The 26,162-nt window shown below is 54.5% G+C and overlaps 2 protein-coding genes across 11 annotated transcripts; one reads left to right on the top strand and one right to left on the bottom strand.

Annotated features, from left to right (window-relative positions):
* Positions 1 to 311: 311 nt before the first annotated feature.
* GIGYF1 (GRB10 interacting GYF protein 1) lies at positions 312 to 15,013 on the bottom strand. Of its 7 annotated transcripts, XM_078074409.1 has the most exons (29): positions 14,855 to 15,013; positions 11,699 to 11,827; positions 10,579 to 10,803; positions 9,727 to 9,879; positions 9,589 to 9,647; positions 9,375 to 9,486; positions 9,151 to 9,280; positions 8,946 to 9,041; positions 8,675 to 8,786; positions 8,455 to 8,563; positions 8,032 to 8,072; positions 7,647 to 7,817; positions 7,155 to 7,408; positions 6,916 to 7,027; positions 6,298 to 6,435; positions 6,025 to 6,122; positions 5,672 to 5,843; positions 5,385 to 5,551; positions 5,179 to 5,279; positions 4,978 to 5,091; positions 4,792 to 4,892; positions 4,578 to 4,660; positions 4,326 to 4,466; positions 4,005 to 4,241; positions 3,532 to 3,716; positions 3,265 to 3,425; positions 3,009 to 3,172; positions 2,797 to 2,926; positions 312 to 2,702 (listed from the first exon to the last, which is right to left on the bottom strand). In XM_078074409.1, the coding sequence occupies exons 6-29, from the start codon at positions 9,407 to 9,409 to the stop codon at positions 2,650 to 2,652; spliced, it is 3,105 nt and encodes a 1,034-aa protein (XP_077930535.1). In that variant the 5' UTR covers positions 9,410 to 9,486; positions 9,589 to 9,647; positions 9,727 to 9,879; positions 10,579 to 10,803; positions 11,699 to 11,827; positions 14,855 to 15,013; the 3' UTR covers positions 312 to 2,649. The 7 variants fall into 7 exon arrangements, with proteins under 7 accessions (XP_077930535.1, XP_077930534.1, XP_077930532.1 ...); XM_078074408.1 differs by having other exon boundaries at positions 4,005 to 4,466; XM_078074406.1 differs by having other exon boundaries at positions 312 to 2,926; positions 4,005 to 4,466; positions 9,375 to 9,443.
* Positions 15,014 to 15,426: 413 nt separating this feature from the next.
* Positions 15,427 to 25,752, top strand: POP7 (POP7 ribonuclease P/MRP subunit). 4 transcript variants are annotated; one of them, XM_078074411.1, is made up of 2 exons: positions 15,427 to 15,449; positions 25,065 to 25,752. In XM_078074411.1, the coding sequence occupies exon 2, from the start codon at positions 25,075 to 25,077 to the stop codon at positions 25,495 to 25,497; it is 423 nt and encodes a 140-aa protein (XP_077930537.1). In that variant the 5' UTR covers positions 15,427 to 15,449; positions 25,065 to 25,074; the 3' UTR covers positions 25,498 to 25,752. The 4 variants fall into 4 exon arrangements, with proteins under 4 accessions (XP_077930537.1, XP_035929260.1, XP_035929261.1 ...); XM_036073367.2 differs by lacking the exon at positions 15,427 to 15,449 and adding an exon at positions 24,634 to 24,786; XM_036073368.2 differs by lacking the exon at positions 15,427 to 15,449 and adding an exon at positions 24,636 to 24,859.
* Positions 25,753 to 26,162: the final 410 nt, after the last annotated feature.

The raw sequence follows: 26,162 nt of genomic DNA on the forward strand, positions 1-26,162 counted from the left end.
TACCCTTGTGTCTTTCTCACTCCAGATCTCTGTTCCCAGGGCAGACCAGTGTGTGTGTCAGGGGTGGGAGGTGGGGGGTGGATATAGCCCTTTATAAATAAGGACCAGAGAGAAATTCCCACAGCTTCTCAGCTAAAGTCAGGCAGGAGGACCTTCTGCCCAGCAGGGCCATGGATGCTCCCAAACACACACGGCCCTCTGACTGGCTGACCACAGTTGGCCCTGGGCACAGCTCTTTCAGTTCCTAGCGCTCAGCCTTGTCTCTGTTCCCCAAAGACCCTTTTTCCCAAGAAAAGACACAGAAGCAGAAGGGGAGAACACACACCAAGTTTTATTGGGGGAAGGGGAATATTTACAGGAGCAGGTAGAAGAGAGGGGAGTCACACAGGGTGGGGGTAGGGGAGATTGTGGGTCCAAGGCAGACAAGGGGATACAGAACAGCCCCTGCACCCACCCCAACCCAGGGAGGGTGGGAGAGCAGCGGGGGCCCAGGAAGACGGGTGGGAAAGGACGGCAATGGGGGTGGAGTCCCTGGGCTGGGGGGCTCAGGGGCTTGTAAACATTGACCACTCTCAGAAGGGGATGGGGGTGGGAGAGGGCTCCCCCTACACTTCCTCACAGGGTTAAGGCCTCTCCAGGCTCAAGGGCCCCCTAAGTTCAAAGTCTCTTTAGCTGGGGGGGAAGGGGAAGGAAGAGACAGGGAAGAGTGTCACCCCCCTCCCCTGCATTGGCTGCGGCAGGGGTGGGGGCGGTTACATTCAGTCACAACAGTACTCCCCCGACACCTCTAATGCCGCCAAATACTGGCGTGAGGAAGGGGGGAGCTGGGGGGCCAGCAGCAGCAAGACATTTCCCCCTGGCCCATCACCCCCTTATTGCTTTAGAGAGAATAAAGTCTTTTCACGGACGCTAACACTGTTGAAACCAGGGAGAAGCAGGTGGAGGGTAGCCCTCCACCCCCGAGGCCAGCTTTATCCCCCAACACTGACCCAGTTGCCACTTTGGTGCAAAACAAAAAAAACAAAAACGAAAACAAAACAAAAAAAATGTGGTCTCTCTGGGGATGGATGGGGACTCCCCATTTCCCCAGGGCAGGAAGGATAAATACATTCATGGAGGGGAGGCAGTGGCAGAGTCCTGCCCTAATACTGCGCTCTGAGCAATGAGGTCGACGGGAGAAGTTAAATGAGAAACCCAAAAGATACAACAAACTGTTTAAAAAAAAAACAACAAAAAAAACCCCACAAATGGAGACAAACCCAGGCAGGTGACTGGGAATAAGAAGTTGGTGAGCAACAGAAGGGCAGCCTACCCCTGACCCAGGAGAGACAACACTTCTATTCTTGACCCCCGCACCTTACCCAACATTAAAAACGCATCAGGGGAGCAGGAAGGGGAGAGGCCACTTGCTCCTCCCCATTTGGTCAATGGAGGGGTCAGAGCAGAGCTGGGTGGTCCACGTCCCACACAGCCGGCTGCAGGCAGGGAACTCCCTTCTAACAGCCCCCACACCGCATCCTGAAGCCCCATGCTGCCCACGCCCTTGGCCTCCTAGGCCCTCCTCTTGCCCCTTTCACAGGAGAAAATAGTCATTAAGTGGTGCCTCTCTCTCCAGCTCCTGGAGGAACTGCTCCGCTCCCACCTCGCGCAGGGTTGAGGCAGAAGGCGCAGCAGGGGCTTGTGGCCCAAAGAATACATTCATGTGGCAAGGCAGGGAGCTGAGGCTTTCAGCTTCACACCCAGGCCGTCCCCCCCAAATGGCAGCAGTGGGGGAAGCCCTCACCGGGGCCAGAGTGGAAGTTCTTCCACCCTGACAGCCAGATGAGGCTGGCACTGGCTGGCCCTTCCCCCTCTACCTCGTCAGCCAGCGCAGGACGGCAGCCTAGAGAGCTGAGGCGGCCCGGCCCATTTGTGCAACTTTCCCCCAAAGCAGCAAAGCCAAGGGGCTACTTTGGCCCCTACCCCGACACCCCTGCTGCAGTCACAGCAACACAGGGAGCCGTTCACAGCGGGTCCGGCTGGCGGGGCTGAGGGGGCCTCGCTGTGCAAACTGCTGGCACCCCAGCTTCCAGTTACCCCAATGGCCCACCTTGCGGGGCAGGGAGGGTAAGTGCAGCCTTGGGGGCCAGGCAGGACAGGTCCGTGGGGTCTGTGTCCCCACTGCCCCAAAATAACAGTGTGTTTTTTCTTTCAATCTCCTAACCCTTTTTTTTTTCCCATTTTTTTTTTCTTAAAAACAAAACAAAATAAAACAAAACCAAAAATCCCAAAAAACCTCTGTGGACCTTCCATTGTCACCCTCACTGTCCCTAGAGGGGGAAGGGGTGCTTAGAGTCTAGTTTTTAACAATTTTTTTTGTCTCTCCTAACGTTTTCTTCAGGGTTGTTTAAATTTTTTTTTTCAAAGAAAAAACAAAAACAAAACAAAAACAAAAAAACCCCAAAAAACAAAAACCCTTCCCCCCCAATCTGTAAAGTGCCTCGTGGTGGGTGAATTAAGGTGCATCGTGTGGTTTGTAACAAGTGCTGGGGACCCTGCCCCTGCTTCCTCCTATGCTCCTTGTGGGGAGCCTGCAGGCTGGGGACCCAAGGGTCCAAGCCGCTGCTGCCGCCCCTGGCCTACAGCCCAGGGGCTGGTGGGACGGGCTGGTCAGTAGTCATCCACGCTCTCGATCTCACCAGAAGGTCCGTGCAGGGAGTACCCTGAAGCCGGGGAGAAGCTGGGTTTGAGCTCTCCCCAGGCTCCTGGCCCCTGCTGAGTAAAAAGCCGCCTTCATGGCCACACCCCCAAACTCACCCAAGATGCTAGGATCTGAGTGCAGCATGAGTGCCCGCCTCTTGGCCTTGCTGCCCTCCCCAGGGCCGAGTTTGGTGCTGTGGTTGGTCTGAAAGGCCGTCTGTAGGGAGCCACTGCTCAGCCATGCCTCCTGTGAGGCTCAGACAGGGAGGGTGGGTCAGCGGCGTGAGGGGCAGCCTCACCCCACCTACCAAGGGCCCTCGAGGCCTCACCTGCTGCTGCTGCCGCTGCTGGCTGGCTTTCTGTTTGGCCCTCCGCTCCAGGAACTGTTTGGCAAATTCTTTGGCTTCCAGCGTGTCCCCCAAGCAGGAACGGATATAATCGTGGACATCGTAGGGGGACTCCACCTCCTTGAGGATCGCTACAGCCATGGGTACTAAGGGGCAGGAGGGGGGGCGCTCAGGGCCCACCTGATGCAGGTCTGGGAGCCCCGGCCCCGCCCGGCCCCCCCGGGTCTGTCGCCTGTACCATCCAGGCTGCCCGTGGTGCTCAGCGTGTGCAGCATCTGCTCACACCACTGGGTGAAGCCGTCCTGGGGCCTGGGGATGCCCTGCAGCAGCTTCAGCAGCTTCTCCTCCTCCTCGGTCTTTTTGCGCACAGGCCGGCCGGACAGGTGGCTGTACGAGTCACTGAGTGGGCCGGGCACGGATCAGAGGCGAGAGATCAGCGCGGGCCTGCTACGTCCTCCCAAGCCCTGCCCGAGACCGGACGGAGCCTGCGGGCCCCGGCACCCACCTGAGAGAGGGGCTGCTCCGGCTGTTCTTCAGGCCCAGGCCGCGGGCCAGGCTCCCGCCGCTCTTGAGGGTGTCCTCCCAGAGCCCCGGGCCGCCGCTGCCGCCCCCACTCTTGTCCGGCCCGCCCCACAGTGGCCCGGCCTCAGATACCCACTGGTTCAGGGGGGCCGAGCCCAGGCCCCCAAGCTGGTACAGATGGCAAAAATCAGAGTGGCCCCAATACGGACACACACACACTAGAATAGCTAGATGGGGAGGCTCACGGAGGTGGCTGAGTGGAGCGAGGGGAGGGCCGCCCAGAAGAGAAACGCTTCAGAGTCAGATACAGACCAGCGCTCAGGCTGGAAAGTGGGGGCTCAGCAACTCCCCCCCACCCCACGGGTCACCCTGGGAGCTGACTGGAAGGGGTTCCCGAGGGCTCAAAACCTGGCGGTCGGGGGTCGGGGGTCGGGGGGTCAGGGCCAGCCTGCTCACCACGCGGTGGTTGGGGGCCTGGGCCCGCGACGGCTCCCGGGGGGGGGCCTGCTTGTGCAGCTGCCGCTCGCCCTCCAACTGCAGCTCGAGCAGCGTCTTCATGGAGAGCCCCTGCTTGGCCAGGCCGGCCCACAGCGGGGGCGGGGAGCTGGGCGCCGGGGGCGCGGGGGGCGCCGGGACGGCGGCCACCGCCTGCTGCTGCTGCAGCAGCTTCAGCAGGAGCTCCTGCTGCCGCACCTGGGCCGGGGCAGCGTGGTGAGGGCCAGCGGCCTGGGCCCGGGGGCCCCTGGCGGGCGAGGCCGGGAGCAGCCGGGCACACACCTGCTTGCGCCGGAACAGCTCCTCCTCCTCCTGCCGCCGCTTCTGCTCCTCCTGCTGCTGCTGCCGCCGCTTCTCCTCCCGCCGCTTGCGCTCCTCCTCCTCCCGCTTCGCCCTGAGCTCCGCTTCTCTGCGCTCTTGGAACTGGCACGGCCAACGAGCTCAGGCGGCGGACCTGGGCGCCGCCCCCCGGCCTTCCCTGCCTTGGGCCGGCCCTCGCCGCCCGAGGACCCCAGCCCCAGGAAGCCTACTCACTTTGTGCTGCAGCTGGAGTTGTTCTAGAATTGGACCCTGAGTCGAAGAGTTAATTGGTATGTCCCAAAGACTGGCCTCACCGCCTGCAGAAGCAAGGGCAGCGGCAGCAGGCGGCTCAGGCTGGGCGGGAGCAGACACAAAGCCCCCCCACTCACCCAGGGACTTGCGGGGGGGGGCCCAGAACACGGGGACAGGGAACAGGCGGGCCACACACCTGACTGTGATGAGGCTGAGGTATGTATGTCCCAGAGGGGGCCCGAATCTGGCACCGACAAGGACCGGTTCATGGTCGGGAGCAGGTTCTGGTCCCCGCCTCTGAGGAGCAGAGCAGGGATTCTCAGAACTCCGAGCTCCTCTTGGGTCTGCCCCCCTCGCCCCCAAAAGACACCAGCCCCTGAACCTGGGCGGTTTGAGAGCTTGGAGCTGCTGCAGGAAGGCGGTGAGCTGCTGCTGCGGCGGGCTCAGGTCCCCCAGAGCCGCCTTTTCCCGGAGCGTGCACTGCGGGAGCTGCCGGCTGTGGGCCCAGACACGGGCGTCAGGGGGGCGGGGGCCCCCAGCCCGCAGCCCGCCTGGCCGCCAAGGCCTTCCAGGCGCCCCGTACCTGCCGACCAGCTGCAGAAACTGCTGGTGCTGCAGCTGCTGGTACAGGGCGGCCGCGGCAAGCTCCTGCTGCTTCTTCAGCCGCTCCTGGTCCATGTTGCCCTGCGCGAGGCCCACGGCGCGCCTGTGGCTCGGCCCTTCGGCCCTGCGCCCCCAGCGCGGCTCCAGCCTCCCCTCCCCGCTCCTCGCCAAGGCGGCCGGGCTCACCAGCAGTGGGGGTGGCGAGGGTCCCGGGGCAAAGGGCACACGACCCCACATCTTGATCACCTCACCCAGTGGCTGGAAGCCCTCATCACAGCCCCGCTTCACAAGCAGCGCCATGGAGAAATAGCCCGCCTGGAACCACTCTGCCATCTCCTGTGTCGTGAAGGGGCCTGGACCAAGGGAAGGGGGGCCTCGGTCAGAAAGCTGTGCGGCGAAGCCCTGAACGAGAATGGTGTTGTCCCCCTGCCCCCAGCAGCCCCGCTGGCACGGTCCCCACTGCCCGCGGGCACCTTGGATCTCCCCCTGGGGATCCTTGTAGAACCACTTCCGGGCCGCACCGTGGCTCAGGGGGAGGGCAGTGGCAGCTGCTGAGTGGCGCAGGCCCTGGGCCTGCATGGCGGCCGTGAACTGCTCCTCCTCCAGGGAGCTGTCCTGCAGGGAGGCCACCAGCTTCTCCGCCTCCTGGGAGACCAGGGAGAGAAGGAAGGCTCAACAGCCCAATCACGACAACATCAGGACGGGGCTGGAGCTAAGATCGGGATGGGGTCAGGAGATCGAGTCACAATGCAGAGGGACAGAGGCAACAATGGCTCTCCGTCCCCTGTAGGGCACGATCCCCAGAGCCTTCTGAGGTCCCTCACACCTGCTGCAGGTGCTTCAGGCCTTCATCATCCTCCAGATCTCCAGGCGGGCCAGAGGATGAGCCTACTCCAGGACTCAGCGGCATTCCCCTCAGATCATCTAGAAGCAAAGAAAGCAAGTGGAATGGGGGTCCAGAGAAGAGAATAAGACGCTTCCCTACCCACCCTCGTTCCAGAAAAGTGGACTCTAGTTCTACCTCTTCCCCCCGCCCAAGACGCCTTAGGTACCTCCATCCCACCACAAGAAAGAGGAGCGTCCCCCCCACCCCCACTACCTTCAGCTGCCTGCAGGTCCTTGTCTGCAGCATCGTCACCTTCCCCATTCGCTCCCCAGAGGGGGCCCAAGGTGGGCAGTGGGGATGGGGAACTGGACTTCTCCTCCTGAGGCGGCAGTGGAGTCAGTTCCTTCCCTCCTGAAAGAGACGGGTAATTACCAGAATTCAAAACAAAGAGCTAGAAGACCTTAAAAATGTCTTGACACAAGTCTCCCATTTCTGGCCAGAACCTAGGTCTCTGGGCCTTGAATCCACCCACCTAACTTTGCTCAACTCCGCTAACACCCCAGCAAATCAGCACCACGAGCCCCACCTCGCAACACTGTACACGTTGTGCACGTGTCCACGTCACTGCCCAGGGCTGCACACGTACCACCACAGACTTAACACCGTGTTCTTCAGATTCTTTCGAGGATTTGCACAGATCATCTTGATTATGCCTGAATCTGAACTGACACTCTGCCTTTCAGATGCGGCCCTGCTCCGTTCCTCCCCCACCCGGCAACACCTGCTCTTTGCCCAAGCCGCCTTCTCCTAAAGGCGAGTGGCACAGCCTGGTGAGGGCCCCTCTGCCCGCCTGGCCTGGCTCAAGGCACTGCCCCCCCCCCGCAGGCTCACCTGCCTCAGGCCCCCCCTCGTCTACTAGCCCTTCAGGAGGCTCTTCCTCCTCTTCCTCCAGGCCCTGGAAGTCGAGTTCCTGCTCCTCAGGAATGGGCTCCTTGGGGCCCTTCTGCACAGGGTTAGGGGACACGGTGGGGAGCGAGAGGCAGAGGATGAATAGGTGGGAGCGAGAGGCCCCCACTAGGGTAGGTCCCACCACCCTCCAGTGGAGACCTTCCCTGTGTTTCCTCCGATACCTTGAGAGGCAGGAAGGCCCCAGAGGCATCGAAGGTGCCCATCTCTTCATCCTCGTCATCCAGGCACCACTCCGGGAGCCCATCCTTGTCCTCCTCAAAGCCGTCAGGCCCTCGGCACCTCCGGAGGTGAGAGCTGCCTCCCCCACCCCGCCCTTCCTCTTCACCACACCCTCCTCGATCCCCTCGCAAATCAAATTCAAACTTGCGACGCCGGTCCCCATGTTCCCGCCAGCCAGCAGAGCGGGGGCCGCCATCTGGGCAGGAAAAGTCAGAGAAGAAGGTCGGTATCCCAGTCAGGCCAGCCTTCACCTTTCTGCTGCTCACCAGGACCTCCCCTCCACCCCGGGAACAACCGGCATTTCCAGGCCTGCCCTCGCACCCTCTCCACTCCAGAAAGCTTTCTGTTCCCTCCACCCGGCCGCAGGAGCCCACCCTCCCACGAAGTTTCTGCCACCCTTTGACCCCACAACACCCATCCGGCCCCAACCTCACCAGGGCTGGCTGAGCGCCAGCGGTCGCCATCTCGCCGGGGTCCTGCCCCAAGTCTCCAACTGCCCTCCTCCTCTTCCTCTTGCTCCTCTCGAAGAGAACGCCAGTTCTCGCTATCTGAGCGGGCATGTTCCTTCCTCGGGCCAGCCCCTCCCTCCTCAAACCCGGATCGTGCTTGGGGGTGGGGGAAGACACAGTCAGTGGAACAGCAGCCATGGTCCCTGGAAGACTCTTACTATAGACCTTGCAGTAAAAAGAAGCCCAGCTCCAGGCCCTCCCGTCCCCACCACCTCCCTCAGGAACACACTCCCCTAATGGCACCACCCATTTCAGTCCTCCCCCCACCTCTCAACGACCTTCGAGACCTGGCCATCGCCACTCTCCATACCTCCATCCCTCCTGGCCGACTTCTCAAACCTTCTCTCGCCTCTGCAGAAGGAAAAGGTGTTGGGTCAAAGGAGGATGGATTCCACCCCGCCCTCCAACTTGCGGCATCCCTGCACACCCTGTCCGTCCTGCCCTGAGAGGGGTGGGAAGAGGGAAGGCACAGGAGCGGGGTACTAGGGAAATCTCAGGCTTGGGAGGGAGCCCAGAGGGGCACGCAGAAAAGGTCGCAGGATAAATGAGTACTAAGAGAATCAGAAGGAAAAGGAAGAGGGCCACAGGGAGTCAGTCAGAGGCAAAGAGGAAAATCTGTGGCCAGGGCTTATTTGGTGGGTCTCCTGTTGCCCTCTACGGACAAAGACCCGAGCCGCCGTGCAGGGACGGCGCCGCAGGGCGTCCCTCCGCTCTGCCACCGTGCTGCCCGCACCTGTCATCCCAACTCTGGCTACGCTGGATCTCCCGGGGGTTTCGGCCAAAGGCCCCATCGCCTTCTTCAATGCTTCTTTGGTAAAAGCAACTGTCACCACGGCCTCGGCCTGGATAAAGGATGAGATACATGTGGGAAACCTGCCTGACCATCTCTCTGCACCCTCAAAACCACAGCCCGCCCCCCGCCCGCCCCCAGAACACACTGTCACCCCCTCTACCTCGGCTCCGAGTGCTGCCCCTGCCACGGGAGGTGCCACCTAGGGGGGGGCCAGCCCCTTTCCCCATCAGCCTCAGCACAGCCACACTGTTCACTGACAGGGAGAAGTTTCTCTGAGGAGGGAGCCAGGGGTGGCAGTGAGGACCCAGGCACCTGCCCCCCCTCACCCCTGCCCAGAACCACAACCTCCAGCCCCTATCTTCCCAGCTTCAGGCGCTCTCTGCACGGGGAAGACCCAGCGCCCTGCCCGCCCCGCCCTGGCCCAGCCCCACCTGCTCCTCCTCAGTCAGAGGCTCCAGCGCCAGGGGCTGCAGGGGCTCCTCGTGCAGGAGCATGGCGAACTCCTTGTCCTGCAGCTCAGCCGGCACCTGTCGGTCGGGGCGGGAGAGCCGGGATCCCACCTGCTCCGGGACGCTCTCCACTGGCTCAGACCAAGCAGGCAACAGGGCCACACACCCCACACCCGCCTGCCCCCACCTTGTTCTCCTTGACGTAGAGAGCCAGCATTTCTTCTCGCCCGTAGCGATAGTCAGCCAGCTTGTATTTGGGCATGGCAGGGGATGGGGGTGGGGAGGCCACGCTGCCGCCACTGGAAAGGGCCCTCAGCCTAGGAAAGGGACACAGGGAAGGAAAGAGACAGGAGTCTGAGCAACCCTCTTCTTCCTGGCTTCTCCAGGCCATCCAGAGCATGTCTAACTCACCACTCAGGCCCAAAATTGAGGGTCTCCGCTGCCATGATGGGGCTGGGCGTGTCCTCGAGGTCAGAGGGGCTGAAGGGAAGAGGGGGGGACCTGGCGTTCACTCTCCAAACACCTGTGGAGGCACCGGGACGCTAGGCCTCGGAGACAGCACACCCGGAGAACCACCAGGGAATAAGGTATAGATTCCCACCCAAGGAACTCTGAAAGGGCTCACCTAAGCCAGCCACGTGCCACCCAGCATGAGTGAGGCCAACCGTCACGATGAGGGAAGACCTGGGGGAGGGGAGGAAACAGGGCAGCTAGAGCCCCTTCCAGCTTCAGCAGGGGTTGCCTCCCTCCACCCCAGACTCACTTGGCAGCCTTGCCCCCAGGAAGCAAGTAGGGCCGGGACTGGGCTCTCTTCAGGCAGGGGCCTATGCTGGAATGAACCAAGGTCCCCAAGCTACAGGACGATGATCTGACTGCAGTGGCACCCGAGGACGAAGCTTCACATCCGAGAAAGATCCTTACCGAGAGGTGAGGAAACAAAGCTGGGGTTAAACCAATGGGCCAGATGGGCCTCCCCACTTCTGGGCCTCCTCTGTCCTGCATAATGGGGAAACCTACAGATGCTGGACGCTTCCAGTTATCCAGGGCAGAGGACCACAGCCTCTGCTCCTCCTCATCTCTGTCCCCCCCGTTAGGCCTCAGAGTACTGAATTCCCTCAGCGGAGCTGAGCGAAGCACCGGTCTCAGCCCCCTCGCAGTGTGCTGCGGCCTCGGTGAAGGGCTGGCTGAGGCATGTGGGCATGCTCAACGCAAAGATAAAACACAAGCAAGCAAACAAACAAAAAACCCATCAGAGCCACAGATATTCTAAAGACAAAAAAACATCAGTTTTGAAAAAAAAAATTACACTGGGAGCAAACTTATTTCCCTTCTGGAAAAAACTCAGGGCTGCCTGTTTGGTGGTAGAATCTAGGGATTCAATTGGGGGGAGGGGGCCAGAAAAAGGGGAGTGGTGGTGGGGAGGCCCTAAGGGCCAAAGGCAGGGCACATGGAAGGCTGCGGGCAGGTAAGTCTGCCAGTGCCCTCCTTGGGCTGGTTTACCCACCAGGAATCAACACCCAGACCCTTTCCATGGATCAGGAAGAGCCCACCGTAACTACTAAGAACCAAAAAGAGAACGTCATTACGCTACAGACTAGGACGGCACTCCCCTCACCATAAAGCAGAAAGGAGGCTGACAGAAGTAGGGGCAGTGGCAGTGATCTGTCCCTCTAAGGAACAGCAGAGGAGGCTCTCAGGAGGCGGCTCATCCCTGGCGGTTCCGAGCGAGGACAGGTGGGCAAGGTCTCGGGGAGCTGCACGGGGGCTTCCCTCACTGGCTGGAGGGGAGGCTGGACCCGAGTGCCTCCACAGTTTCCATCAAGTCCAAGACTCCACAACTCTGGCAAGAAAGGAGGAAGGTTTCCAGCAGAGCTGCCAAGGGAGAGCAGCTCTCACGTACAGGTGCACATGGAAAGATGAAGCAAAATGCTCTGACGGAGGCGGGACCCAGTCCCAGAATCCCAGCATCCTAGCAGGGAATGCAGCTTTGGAGAGCATCTCGAGCGGGGTGGACCCCCCCCGACACGGGCATCTCTTCTACAAGAGCCCCCACTGGCCGCTGCTGGTGATGGAGGACGCCACGGCACACACGGCCGTCAGGAGACAAGTTTGTTGAAAAGTTCTCCCTTTCACTGGATTCGAGCAGGCCTCCCAGGACCCACGCTACCATCCCTACTTAACTTGACCAGTGAATCAGCCCTGAAGACATTACACAAAATGGAAACCACCCAGTCACAAAAGAACAAATACCCTAGGATTCCTCTTATGTGAGATTCCTAAAGAATCAAATTTAGAAACATGGAGAGTAGAACAACGGCCCAGGGTTGGGAGGTGAGGAGAGCGGGGAGCTGTTCAATGGTACTGAGTTTCAGCCCGAATGAGGCAAATGAGGCAGCTCTGGAGATGGATGGTGGTGACAGTTGCACAACATGAACATACTTAACCTCACAGAGCCGGACACTCAAAAACTCAGTTGAAAACTCAGTTAAATGGCATATTTTAACCACCATTAAAAAAAAGGTTTAGGAAACAAAAAGACATTTAGGAATAGCTACTGCATACCTAAGTCTTCCTCACTCCAAGGAAAACACCCCACATTCCTTCAAACAAACCTCAGGAAAAACTATTCTGAGCTTCCTGCAGTTCATTCCAGAAGGGCCCCATCTTCAGGGGGAAGGTGGGGGACAGAAAAGCCCTCTGGGTGCGGAAGGCTTCGGGGACAGGAGACAACTCACCCTCCCTCCCTTCCAGGGAGTGGCAAAGGCGGCTCTCCTTGACGCTTCCGCTCCTGGCCTGCGCCTTTCCGTCCTGGTTGTCAGAAGCAAACTGAGGAGGAGTGGCTCCCGGTGTGAGCAGCAGGGCAACTGCAGAAACAAGGAAAAGGCAGTCAGGGCAGAGGAAGCAGAAGAGCGGCTAGAGAAAGAAGTCGCGTCTCCAAGCAAGCCCGGCCACAGGAGGACCTGGTCCCAGCAGCTGGTGGCCACCGCCCCATGGTGCCCACCCCTCCAAACCCGCGGCGTCGGTGCCACGTTTCCTCCCAAGCCGGTGGTTCTCAACTGGGGAGGGGGCTGTGCACCCCAAGGGCCATGTGGCAGTATCTGCAGACGGCTTTGGGGGGCATGACTGGAAGGCACTACTGGCCTCTACCGGGTGGAGGGCTGGGATGCGGCTCCACACGGTACAATACACAGGGCAGCCCCCCGCAACAAGGAACTAGCCGGCCCAACGTATCAACACTGCCACGGGTGAGGACCCTTCCTCAGTGTCTTGGTGTTTACGGGGAAGAACAAAGATGAGAGAAACCAATTTATTCCAGTTCAGTCTCCCCTCTGAAGAGCAAGCAAGGAAATCATTTCCTAATTATACTATCCCATGAGATAAATCTGAAATCCTGCCAGGAGGGAAATCCTCAAGAAGAGATTTAAAACATTCTGCTAAGTTTCTCTATCACAAACTCTCAAAGCCAACTGTTTGGGTCCCTTTCCAGTGAAGGAAAGAGCCGGGACAGGGAGCAGACAGGACTGGGCACAACACCCTTTCCTGGCTTGTTAATCTAAGGCTCTCCTCACAGGCTCATTCCAGCTTACCTGCCACCCCATGGTCCTACCTTCAGCATCTGTCTGCCTCATCTCCCAACGCACTCCCTCTGTCCCTACCTGCCCGGTCTTCTTTCTCAGGCCTCAGTATACTCTCTCTCCCCTGGCATTGGAATTATTGCTATTAAAAGGCCGCCCCCTGCTGGAGTTGAGAGAAGAGGACACATACTGGTCCAGGGTGTTCACAACAGGCTTGCAGAACAGGAGGGAAGCCTGTTCTCTGGGGTTCAAAACTCTCAGAAGAGAAAGATCCAAAGAAAAGGCAGTCCTAGTACACACTAAGTTAACATTATTTCCTCATTCCATCACCCCTAAAATTAGCCCCATTCCAGAGCAATGTGCCTTGGCACAGAAAGGTACCGCTATTAACAGAAGTGGAGTCCCAAATTCCCCAACATCTGAGCAACCGCCCAGTCCCAAGCCTGTTGGGAGGTGACTCCGCCCTTTCTCAGGATGGAAAGATTCTCCATGCATGGTAGGATAACTCTGAAGCTTAGGAAGGGTGCAAGCCCGTGTTCCCCCCGCCCGGTCAGTTAGTGCAGCTCTCTACTCTCTGAGCCATCATGACAAATAACGCCCCTTGGCATGTCTAGTGGTTAAGTTTTCAAAGCGCTTTCACACTTTACCTCATTTGATCCCTTCTGCCCACTTGCCCAGTCTTGGGACCCAGCCAGGGAAAACAAGGAAGGGAGGATGCAGCTGCCCCCACAGGGGACCCCATGTTCCTAGACACTCTATTTGAGACTAGAGAAGGGATGCACAAACAGCAGGAACCACCCTAAGTACTTTGTGAGTTTTAAGCCATTTTAAATTTCTCCTTAGATTTTTTTAAATCCTTCATATGGCAACCTCTTCTCCCTTTCTCTGTTCTGAAGTGTTTCTATCCCTAACTCCAACCACAGACAAGGGCAAATTGGGGTCCCTGGATTCATCAAATCACAACAAAACTCATTTGTCCACTGGCTAAAAAAGCCAGGCCAGAGGTCTAGGAACACAACTCACTTGACTGTAATCACCATATGGGACCCTTAAGGTCCTTGGTCCCCAAGCCATGGCAGCAACACCAAGTCCAGATCTGTTTCAGCCCTTCCCAATTACACAGCAGACCTCTGGAGCTGGGTGAGGGATTGGTGGCCTGGGACTGCACAGGGAAAAGTACAGATGAAGGATCCTGAGGGCAAACTCCCACATCATGAATGGCAAAGGAGACCAGCCTGTTGGTATCCATGGGGCTTCAGATGCAGAGACCATGGGTGGGGGGCCAAGATGCAACTGGCATGTCAGCTCGGAGAAACAGTGGAGAGGTGGTGTGCAGGCTGAGTTTTGGGTAAGCAGCAATAAGAAGCAAGAGGTGAGTGAGACTGGGGTGGGTGGACGAAAGAACAGGCCGACAATTGACTTAGCATCTCCCAGGGCTGGAGCCCTATGAAAGACCAGACCGGGACGCTTACTGGGAATTGTGGTAATGACTGGGTAAGAAATGCAAAATGAGGATCTCTTTCAAGTTATTAACTTGGGGCGGGGGGGGGGGGGGGGGGGGGAGGCAAAGTGTGAGGGGCCGAGCCCAGGGAGCTGCTGCATCAGAGGCGCTGGGCTTTGGGAAGAGCCTAGCCTGGAGACACGAAAAACTACGGTGTTGAAACGGCCCGGCAACAAGGAGAAAGAAGACCCCAATGACCAAGCACTAATGTCGTTGAAAGGAAATTTAGGTGAAGACCCAGCGGAGGTGCTTCGGGTGAGAAAAAAGGCTTCCACGTTGGCCAAAGTCATGGAACGCCTGGACTTTAAGACATGCAGGGCCCAGCTAATTCCGATAAGAGCCCGGAGGCACACTGGGGAAGTCTCCGGGGAGCGCCGGGCATTAGGGTCGGGGGGGCCCCGGGCGGGCCCGACGGAGGATGCGGGTGGACCGGAGGGGGCCGGGCAGGGCTGCCGAGGGGCCGGAGGGCGACCGTTAGGAGCGCGGGGGTGGGAAGGAGGCGGGCCGCCCGGGAGGACGGCGTGCCCTTCAGGGAGGGGGCGCCAGGTGCGCGGGGCGAGGGGCGCGGGCGGCCGCCCACCGGGAGGGGGCCGGCCTCCCTCGGGGCCGCGCCTGGGAGGGGCCGGCGGGAGGGCGGACGCACCGGGCGGCGGAGCGGCGGCGGCGGCCTGGGCAGAGACGCGGGAGGGTCCGTGCCGGCGGCCCGCGCTCTCGCTCTGACTCTCGCAGGCTCGGCGCGGCCGCCTCGGCGTCGGGGGCGGGCCTGCCCCGGGCCCGGCGGCGGGCCGGGGTCCGCGGGGCCGCCGAGCGCTTACCGCGGCGGGCGGGAGGCGCGAGGCTCCGGTCCCGGGGCGTTGGCGGCGCGCGCGGCGGGCCAGGGGGCGGCGGCGACGGCGGCGGCGGTAGCGGCGGCGGCGACGGCGGCGGGGGAGGGGGCGCTGGCGCTCCCGCGGCAGCCGCTCCTCTCTGTTTGTGTTTGTAGCAAGATGGCTGCCCGCCTCGCACCACGTGACGCGGACGCGGGGCCGCGGGGCCGCCCCCTCCGCCGCCGCCGCCGCCGCCCCCCGCCGCCGCCGCCGCGGTCGCTCAGGCCCCCTCCACGGCTCTGGCCCCCAGCCACCCGCACGGCCTCGCGCCCGCCCCGCCTGCTCAGTGGGGAGCCCGGACGCCCGCCGCCCCCGACCCCCCCGGCACGTGACCCGGGGCCTGGCTCGTCACGTGATGCAGGGCCTGCAGCGGGCCGGGGGGGTGTTGGGGGTCCCCCCGGGGCGCTCCCCGGCTGTTCCCCGGCACGTGACGCGCGACCGTCGCGACGGAGGCCGCCGCAGGTGGCATCGCAGGGCTTGCCTCGCCAGTCGGCTTCCTCCAGGAAGCCCGCCTGGATTGAAGGAGATAACATATAATCCCGAGGTGCGTTCATCAGACGTCCTGGGATATGTGAAATAAGTGAGGAATTTATGATTTGGACACTGTCCGAGGCAGCGCTGACTGGTGAGACCCATTCCATCTGGCTCCGCCACTGACTAGCTTCTAGACCCTGGGGGAAAGCAGTTGATGCTTTCGGCCTCCGTTTCACTTTCACAGCCAGGTGTTAATGCTGTTCTCCGCCCCACCCCGATCCCCACGCCTCTCCCTTCCCGGAGTGCTGAAAGAATTAAAATAGGTGGAAAAAAAAAAAAAGGTGAATATGAAAGGCTGTGAAAAGAGAAATTATTATGCAAATGTGAGAAGTAGATTGACACCTCCTTTGTTTAAAAAAAGTGGTTTTCAAGAAAGACTTCCAAATCCCTGAACTTTTGGGGACGAAAAGTTTGTTTTTTTGCCCCCTGTGTATCTTCACCTTTTTTTTTTTGGATAGTTATTCCAGAATGTATACTTCACTTTCCAGCTTCCTAAAACAGCTGTTAGCAAACACAATGTAATCCTTCTCAGGACAGGGAAAAGTAAAGTCAGACTGAGAACTTGAGTCCCTTGTGTTGTGCCATATTTGAGCACAGACCTCAGGAGCTACCAGAAGGCCCTTTGTTCCTGCACTGAGTGTTCCCCAGGCTTCTATGCACTTGCAGTTTTAGGGTCTGTTTTTTCAGTTCCTTTCACTTTCTTGCAGTCAGGACTTCTGTCCTAATGCTGCCAGTCTCCCAGCTTGCTTGGAGGCTGGAAAATGGCAATTGTTTAAAGCAAGGGTTCCCATGCGGGTTTTATTCATTACTGCCTGTGGCCTTGGAAATAATCTCTTCCGTCTCTGGAATGTATGGTAAAGCATTTAACATAGTGCTTGGCACAGGGCAAGTACTCCACAAATGTTAGCTGACAGGGGCTTCTGGTTCCAACAGGGTGGACAATATTCAGATTGTTAACACTGTATAAAAATGTATCAATAGAATCCAGGCTTGGGTGAGAATTCTTCACCTAAAGTTCATAAACGTACAACAGTTTTTTGTTACTGAAAATGTTGTTGCTTTTTGTTTGTTTTTTAACTTTGCTAGAGTGTGTTCTGAGCGATTCAAGTTCCCAGCAGCCTAATCTCTGAATGAGTAAGGTCTTAGCATGTTTTAATTGTTAATTAGCAAATGCCAGATTGCAAATTTTGGTGGAGAAATGGTATGGGGGGGGGCTCTGTGGAATGCTGTCTGTAGGGGATGGTGGGGGCCTGTGCTGAGCCGGACGGAAGGCATTTGGGTAGGTTTAGGAAAAGTGGGGGTCAGCTTTACAATAGCCGCAATCCAGGCTGATGGGAGAAGAGTACCTGGATTGCTAGTTGGATGAGAAGGGGAGCAGAACTTCAGCTGAGGGCTTTGACTGCCACCATAAAAATGTGTTTGATCTGAGAGTAGAACCCACTAGATGCAGTCTGGCAAGGAGCACACGCTGGACTCCAGGGTACAAGATTGGAGGGATCACCGAGGGTGCCTTGTGTTCCAGCTTGTGACCCTGGCCAAGTAATCTCCCCCAACTGTCAAGTTGGGAAAGATGCTGCTGCCCTATTGCTGAAGATACTGTGGAATTGAATCTGTTAAGCGCCCTCTTTGAGAAAGGAAACTGAAATCAGAACTGTGCATCTCCCATACGGAATGAAAAAGAGAATTACAAAAAAAACACTTAGATCTAAAATATTTTTGTGGGGCGCCTGGGTGGCTCAGTCGTTGAGCATCTGCCTTCGGCTCAGGTCATGATCCCAGGGTCCTGGGATCGAGTCCTCCATGGGGCTCCCCGCTCGGCGGGGAGCCTGCTTCTTCCTCTCCCTCTGCCTGCCGCTCCCCCTGCTTGTGCTCTCTCGCTCTCTCTCTCTCCCTCAAATAAACACTTAAAATAAATAAATTGGCACACTCTTGAACTAAAGAAAGATTTGGTGAGGTGATTAGTTGAGATGAAAGGGAGGTCTCAAGTCTAAAAAGCCAAGCTCTGCCTTTTTTTCCTAATGGCAGTTCCTCTCTGGTGTTTGCCTTCAACGAAATGCAAAAAGATAAGGGGTATCTTAATGTCAACTTAGTTTATTACAGTGCCTGACTTCACCCACCTAAATCATGAACCTTTATATTTATCTGGATGTCAAAGTTTAGAAAACATACTTCAGATCTCATGAAAAGACACATATCCTGAGTAAAGGAGTGATAGTTCCTTTTTTTTTTTTTAAAGATTTTATTTATTTATTTGAGAGAGAGAGAGTGAGAGAGACAGCACATGAGAGGGGGGAGGGTCAGAGGGAGAAGCAGACTCCCTGCCGAGCAGGGAGCCCGATGTGGGACTCGATCCAGGGACTCCAGGATCATGACCTGAGCCGAAGGCAGTCGCTTAACCAACTGAGCCACCCAGGCGCCCAGTGATAGTTCCTTTTTTAAAACAATTTTTTTAAAGATTTGATTTATTGGGGCTCCTGGGTGGCTCAGTTAAGCATCTGCCTTCGGCTCAGGTCATGATCACAGGGTTCCTGGACCTGAGCCCCACATTGGGCTCCCTGCTCAGCAAGGAGTCTGCTTCTCCCTCTCCCTCTGCCTCTCCTCTTGGCTCATGCCCTCTCTCTCTCTCCCCTTAAAAAAAAAAAAAAGGAAAAAAAGATTTTATTTATTTGAGACAGAGAACACGAGCAGGGGAAGAGGGGCAGAGGGAGAAGAAGAGGGAGAAGCAGACTCCCCACTGAGTAGGGAGCCCCACACGGGGCTCGAACCCAGGACCCAGGGATCATGACCAGCAAGCCAAAGGCAGACGCTTAACCAACTGAGCCACACAGATGCCCCTGGAGTGATAGTTCATAAACTATGTTTATTGTTAATTATCAGACAAAATGGGCCTCAAAATGAATTTATTGCATTCAGAATTACTTTCTGCCATGAGCTAAGTTTTTCAGTCTATCAAATGTAACAGCTTGTCAAGTCATCAATGACCTATACGTTGCTGAATCCACTGGTCCATTACCTTATGTGGCCTGTCAGCGGCATATGTCACAGCTGGTCACTCCTTCCTCCAGGAAATGCTTTCTTCACCTAGTTTCCAGGACACCATACTCCCTGGGTTTCCTCCTACCTCACCAGCTGCTCTTTCTGAGTCCTTTGCTGGTTCCTTCTTTCTTCCTTAACTCACAGGACTCAGTCCTTCCAGACCTCTCCACCGTAACAGGAGGGACTGCACAGACTATGAGCCCTACTGCTAGACATTCCTATCTCAGCTTAGCCACTGCTTCTTTTGGAAAACCTTAGATCTCCCCAAGGTCATATTGACTATTCCTCCTTGGGGCTCCACTGAATCCCGTACATGCTACCCATTTAGCACTGGGCGCACTATTTTGCTCATCTTGTTTGCCTTCCACGAGCTGCTCAGCACGGTATTCTGTGATGTAGCTAGTATTCCAACAGCCTATCAAGTCTTCTTGATCCACCTTTTACTGCTGAGGACTTTTCCATGGTATGGATGTGCCATTTTGTTTAACCATTCCCCCACTGAAAGACACCTGGGGTGTTTCCAGTTCAGGGCTAGTACAAACAAAACTGCTACAGACATTCATGAACAGGTTTTTAAATGCCTTTGAGTGCTCTTGCTGGGTCGTATGCTGAGTGTATGCATGCTGGTTAATTTTAGAAGAAACTGCCAAACTATTTTCCAGAGTGCCTGGACCATTTAACGTTCCCACTGGCAGTATGTGAGACATTCAGTTTCCGTGCATTCTCTTCAATACTTGGTATCATCAAGACTCTTCCTTGTAGACATTCTACTAGGCATGTGGTGGTACCTTGTCATGGTTTTAATTTGCGTTTCCTTAGCGGCTAACAATGTTGACTATCTTATGTGCTTATTTGCCGTCCTTATACCCTCTTTGCCAAAGTGTTTGTTCAAGACTTTTGCCCATTTTCTAATCGGGTTCTTTGTTTTCTAACTCTTGAGTTTATTTTTTATTTTTTTAAAAGATTTTTTATTGGGGCGCCTGGGTGGCTCAGTCGTTAAGCGTCTGCCTTCGGCTCAGGTCATGATCCCAGGGTCGTGGGATCGAGCCCCGCATGGGGCTCCCTGCTCCGCAGGAAGCCTGCTTCTCCCTCTCCCACTCCCCCTGCTTGTGTTCCCTCTCTCGCTGTGGCTCTGTCAAATAAATAAAATCTTTTAAAAAATTAAAAAATATATTTTTTATTTTTGACAGAGAGTGTGTACAAGCAGGGGAAGAAGCAGGCAGAGGGAGAGGGAGAAGCAGGTTCCCTGCTGAGCAGGGAGCCCGATGCGGGGCTCGATCCCAGGACCCTGGGATCAGGACCAGAGCTGAAGGCAGACGCTTAAACATCTGAGCCACCCAGATGCCCCTCTAACTCTTGAGTTTAGAGAGTTCTATTCGGGATACAAGTCCTTTGTCTGATAAGTAATTTGCAAATATTTTCTCCCAGTCTATGGCTTCTCTTCATTCTCTGAATATGGTCTTTCACAGAGTGAAAGTTTTTGATTTTTCCCCTTTTTGCCGCATTATGAGATATAATTGATAAAATATCAATTTTCTTCTATAATAGATTGTGCTTTTCCTGTTGTGTCTTAAGAACTCTTCACCTGACCCTATGTCCATGAAGATTTTTTCCTATATTTTCTTCTAAGAGTTTCATAATTTTACATTTTTATTTAAACCTATGATCCATTTTGTGTTAATTTTTTTGCGTAGGGCTAAGGTTCAATTCTTTGCCTTTTTATCAAATTGTTTCAGCACCACTTGCTGAAAAGACTTATTCTTTCCCCTTTCAACTGCTTTTGCACCTTTGGCTATGTTTGTGTGAATCTATTTCTGGGTTCTCCATTCCAATTTATCGATTTGTGTGTCTATCCCTTGGCAGATACCACACTGTCTTGATATTGTATTTATGTAGTAGTAAGTCTTAAAATCAGCGCGATTCCAACTTTTTCAAAATTGCTTTAACTTCCCTTGCCCTTCCATGTTAACTTTATAATAAAGCTGTCTGTAACTACAAAGATTCTTGCTGGGATTTTCATAGGAATTGCCTTAAATCTAGAGTTCAGTTTGGAGAGAACTGGTATCTTTACTATGTTCAGTCTTCCAATACATGGACATATGGACATCTCTCCATTAATTTAGATCTTCTTTGAGTTCTTCATCAGGGTTTTGTAGTTTTTAGCATACAGATTCTGTACGTGTTTTGTCAGACTTACACCTAAATATTTCTCCCTCCTTCTACTTCCCTCCTCACCCCCTATATATCTCCCCCATTGTAAATAGTATTGTATTTTAAATTTTCGTGTCCAATTATTTATTGACAGTATATATAAATAGTTGATTTTTGTATGTTAATCTTATATCCTGTTAAACTTGCTAAACCCATTTATTAATTATACAAGTTCTTTGTAGATTCCTTGGGACTTTTTATGTATACAGTCATGCCGTCTGCAAATAGAGAGTTTTATATCTTCCTTTCCAATCTTTTCTTTGCCTTATTGCACTGTATCCTTTCCTTGCCTTATTGAACTGGCTGGGACTTTAACCACGAGAGAGAGTTCCTGATTTTAAGAGAAAACGGTCTAGTCTTACACCATTAAATATGATTGTAGCTTTAGGGTTTCTGTAGATTTTTTTTTTAAAGATTTTATTTATTTGACAGAGAGAGAGAGCACGATCAGTGAGAGCAGCAGAGGGAAAGGGAGAAGCTGAGCAGGGAGCCTGCAGTGGAACTCCTGGGGCTCTTGGCTCATGGGGCTTTGGGCTCATAGGGCTCTGGTTTCGATCCCAGGTCCCTGAGATCATGACCTAAGCCAAAGGCAGACACTTAACTGACTGAGCCACCCACACGCCCCTCTGTAGATGTTCTTTAACAGGTTGAGGAAGTTCTTTCTATTCTTTGCTGAGAGTTTTTTTTCATAAATGAATACTAAATTATGTTAAATGTTTCTTTCTGTATTGATTGGTATGATCATATACATTGTTTGTTTAGCCTGTTAATATGGTAAATGAGAGCAATTGGTTTTCTTATATTGAACCAGTCTGGCAACTTTGGAGTAAACTCTACTTGGTCATGATTTATAATTCTTTTTATATACTGCTGGATGCAGTTTGCTAGAATTTTGTTGAGAATTTTTACATCTTTGTTCATGAGAAATTTTGGTCTGTAGTTTTCGTTTGTATAATCTTTGTCTGGTTTTGGTCTCATAAAATTAGTTAGGAAATGTTCCTTTCTCTTCTATAGAGAAGAGATTGTGTAGAATTTGTGTGTTGTGTTTTTTTTTTTTTTTTTTTTTGGTAGAGTTCACCACTGAAACGTGGACCTAGATATTTCTTTTTTTAAAGGTTTTTTTTTTTTTTAACTATGAATGTAATTACTTGAATAATTACAGGAATATTCAGATGATCTGTTTCATCTCAGGTAAGTTCGGTAGGTTGTGGTTGTCTAGGAAATTGGTCCATTTCATTTAAGTTCCTGAATTTGTATATATAGAGTTGTTTGTACAGGCATAACTTATTTTATTGTACTTTGTAGGTACTGCAATTTTTACAAATTGAACGTTTGTGGCAATCCTGTCAGCACCACTTTTCCAACAGCATCTGTTTACTTCTTTAAAAAAAAAAATTTTTTTTTAATTTATTGGGACACCTGGGGGGCTCAGTGGTTGAGCACCTGCCTTCAGTTCAGGTCATGATCCCAGGGTCCTGGAATCAAGCATCAGGCTCCCTGCTAAGGAGCCTGCTTCTCTTTCTCCCTCTGCCTGATGCTCCCCTTGCTTGTGTTCTCTGTCAAATGAATGAATAAAATCTTTAAAAAAAAGAATAAAGCCTATTTAAAAAAAATTGGTATTTGAGAGAGGGAGTGTGCCTGCACAAGCAGGGCGAGAGGGGAGAAGCAGGCTCCCCCCTGAGCAGGGAAGCTCCACAAGGATGATCCCAGGACCCTGAGATTATGACCTGAGCTGAAGGCAGATGCTTAACTGACTGAGCCACCCAAGCGCCCTGCATTTGCCTACTTCTGTGTCTGTGTGTCATTTTGGTAATTCTCTTGATATTTCAAATTTCTTATATTTGTTATGGTGATCTGTAATCAGTAATTACAACTCACTGAAAGCTCAGATGATTAGCATTTTTCAGCAATATTTTTAAATTAAGATATATACTTTTCTTTAGACATAATTGCCATTGCAAACTTAATAGACTACAGTATGATGTAAACATAAATTTTATATGTACTGGGAAACCAAAAAAATTTGACTCATTTTATTGTGATATTCACTTTATTGCAGTGGTTTGGAACCCAACCCACAATATCTCTAAGGCATGCCTGTAATATTCTCTAAGTATCTTTTGCATATGAGGATCTTTAGTGCTATCCCTGCTTTCGTTTCTGGTAATCATAATTTGAGTCTTCCTTCTTTTTAAGTTTTTTTTTTTTTTTTTTTTTTAAGTAATCTCTACACCCAACATGGGGCTCAAACTAATAACCCCCTATCAAGAGTTGCATGCTCTACTGACTGAGCCAGCCAGGCACCTCCAGTTTTCCTTCCCTTGTTCTTGCTTTTTTGTCAGTCTTGCTAGATGCTTATCAACTTTATTGATCTTTGCAAAGAACCACCTTTTATATTGAGTTTCTCTATTGTTTTCGTGTTCAGTTTTATTGGTTTTTGTTCTTTATTATTTCCTCACTTCTCTTCCCTTTGGGTTTATTTGGCTCTTCATTTTCTAGTTCCTTGAGGTAGAAGCTTAGATTACACTTCCATTCTTTTAAAAATACCCTTCAGTGTTTCCAGAATACTCGTTGGTTCCCTGAAGAACTCCTGTTTATCCATCAAAACTCAGCTCAGGGGCACCTGGGTGGCTCAGTCTGTTAAGCGTCTGCCTTCAGCTCATGTCATGATCTCAGGGTCCTGGGATCGAGCCCTGCATCCAGCTCCCTGCTCTGCGGGGAGCCTGCTTCTCCCTCTCCCTCTGCCTGCAGTTCCCCCTGCTTGTGCGCGCTCTCTCTATATCAAATAAATAAATAAAATCTTAAAACAACTCAGCTCAAATGTCACTTCTGAGGCAGAATAGGGTTGTGGCCAGCCTTTCCTCCTCACCCCCACATAAATCCCCAAACTTGTGATTAATGAAAGAATCTGAAGCTAAAAGGAGTACAGGATTTAAATGGTGCTGGGAGCGAAGTTCTCAGGAACCTGACCCCCTTCCAACCTCCAGTCAAATGGGGCCATAAAAATGCCAACTCCCATGTGTAGGCTTACAGTTCACAGGGTTATACTGGGTTTCACAGTTGCAAAACAGGAATTATCATCCCCATTTGAGTGTTGGGGCAACTCAAGCAGGGAATAGTTCTAGGTCCCCAGTGCAGGTCTAACTCATTTTTGAAGGGAACTCTCCAGAAGCTATACCAGTCTGGCCAGAGGAAACTCCTCCCTACTGGCCCTTGGGAGCCACGAACCACCAGGCGCCGTCCCGCCCTGACCGCCAGGGGGCGCACGTCCCTGCTGGGGTGGGCAGAGACCGATGAGCTAGCTGGGGGGTAAAGGTTGAGGGGTGTGGGTGGGTCAGCGTGCTCTGGGGGGAACCGTGAAGGTAGGGCCTACGGCTCATAGCTTGGGGCCCCAAGGGCTGACTTGGGGGGGTCAGCCCTTGCGAGAGATAGGGGAGAAGGACGGGTCCCCGTGTCCTACAGGGGAGACCAGAGGCGGCGGCGTCTGCCGAGCGCCCGGCCTCACCCCTCAATCCCCCCCTCAGTCTCTGGGCAGCAGGGACCTTGGGCGGGAGATCGGCTCTGCCAACTCTGCCACGCCTCCTCTAACCAGAGGTACTGCGATGGACGCGGGAGTCCAGACTTGCCTTTAGGTCCCTTCACCTTCTTGAACCCTCCCGGCTGTCTTTGTAAGCCCCTACCTCAAATCCTCCACGCTTCTAGAAAAGTCTCCTCTCTCCCTTTCTCCCCTTCAGGACCCCTCCGTGGGCCAAGAACTTGGACTGGCCTAGGAAAGCTTACCCTCCCGGGCTTTGACTTAGTACACGCCTCCTGCCTCCGCACCCCGCTTGCGTGGCGTACACATGGTGGAGCCGGTCTCCCAGCGCTCTCGCGTTACTTAGACGCACCGCACGGTCGCGCGAACGCCCAGAGGGGCGGGGAGAACGGAGGCCGGGAAGGCGATTCGTGGATCGCGGGGGACGGGCGCGCGTGCGCACTGCGCAGCCCTCTCAGGAGCCCGGAGCCGTAAGGGCGGCCGCAATCTCGCGATCCTCTAGCGCGCCGCTTTTCTTCTCTTCCTGGGTCCTGCGTGTCCGGCGCCGTACGCTCAGTCCGAGAGGGTGGGCGCAGCACTTGAGTGGCTTGGCCCGGAGCGGGCCGCGTGCTCGGGGAGAGGACTGTGGACTGGAGAGTGTAGGCGCGGGGGAAGGGGGCGGGTGGAGGGGCCTGAGGTTGGGGGCGATGCCCTCAATGAATAGGAACTGGGGGTGAGGGAGCTTGAGGTGAGTGGGAGGGGACTGAGGCTGGAAGGCAAGAGGGCAGTTGAGTGCGTCCCCTCCTGTCTGCACCGTTTGGGCTCTTGTCACCTCTCTCTGATCTCCTCTCTTCCCCGCGTCAGGGCACACAGCATGGCGGAAAACCGAGAGCCCCGCGGGGCCGTCGAGGCTGAGGTGGACCCGGTGGAGTATACCCTTCGGAAGCGGCTCCCCCACCGCCTGCCCCGGAGGCCCAATGACATTTATGTCAACATGAAGACTGACTTTAAGGCCCAGTTGGCCCGCTGCCAAAAGCTTCTGGACGGAGGGGCTCGGGGTCAGAATTCATGCAGTGAGATCTACATTCATGGCTTGGGCCTGGCCATCAACCGTGCCATCAACATTGCCCTACAGCTTCAGGCGGGCAGCTTCGGGTCCTTGCAGGTGGCTGCCAATACCTCCACCGTGGAGCTTGTCGATGAGCTGGAACCAGAGACTGATACACGAGAGCCGCTGACCCGCATCCGCAACAATTCGGCCATCCACATCCGGGTCTTCAGGGTTGCACCCAAGTAATGGAAATGAGGATGGCCACCTTATCCACCCACCCCCACATAAGTAGGCTCAGATATGGCTCTTCTTGTACTGAGTACAGTCATGGACCTCCTACCAGAGCCACGTAAGAAAAAGCTTGTCCCCTTATAGCCCAGAGGACTCTGAACTGCGAGGGAGAGTATCGTCTCTTGTTGGGCCCAAGCAGTGGGTCTTCCCGGGTCTTTGTGGTCTGTAACCGTTGTCCTAGACAATAAAAACTACCAAGTTGTGTTAGTATGCAGCCGCCCCACTGCCACTGTCTCTCCCCTGTGTAAATTCTGTATGTACGGGGAAAGGGAGAGTAGGAACCTTTACAAGTATTTACATACAGGAGGGAACCCCAGGTGTTTCTTGCCTTTGCAGAGAGCATAGATAGTACTACGGATAGTGTAACAAAACAAACTTTAGTACAAGCAAAAGCCTGAGAATCCCAGTGTTTGCTTTAAATTTTTTTGTACTCTCAGAGGCAGGCCGAGTGGGTAAGGTATACACTCTTGCCTGCTGAAAGCGCAGCTGGGATGGTTGTAACTCAGGAAGCATCAGGCTTCTTGGTGGCGGTTCCCAGGACGAGGAAGGTGAGCATTTAAAGACGAAGGGAGCAAAGACTGGGACCTCCTTTGTGTCAGGCTCTGTGATAGGGACTAACA

The sequence above is a fragment of the Halichoerus grypus genome, chromosome 6 (assembly GCF_964656455.1).
Source record: "Halichoerus grypus chromosome 6, mHalGry1.hap1.1, whole genome shotgun sequence".
Classification (NCBI taxonomy): domain Eukaryota; kingdom Metazoa; phylum Chordata; class Mammalia; order Carnivora; family Phocidae; genus Halichoerus; species Halichoerus grypus.

Excerpts from the sequence above, each read along its gene's own strand:
- GIGYF1 (XM_078074407.1), bottom strand. The coding sequence starts at position 9,409 with ATGGCAGCGGAGACCCTCAATTTTGGGCCTGAGTG. Across the intron at positions 4,467-4,577 it reads AACTCCAGCTGCAGCACAAA|TTCCAAGAGCGCAGAGAAGC; the intron begins GTGAGTAGGCTT and ends TGGCCGTGCCAG. Across the intron at positions 3,717-4,004 it reads AGGCCCCCAACCACCGCGTG|CTTGGGGGCCTGGGCTCGGC; the intron begins GTGAGCAGGCTG and ends CATCTGTACCAG.
- POP7 (XM_078074411.1), top strand. The coding sequence starts at position 25,075 with ATGGCGGAAAACCGAGAGCCCCGCGGGGCCGTCGAGGCTGAGGTGGAC.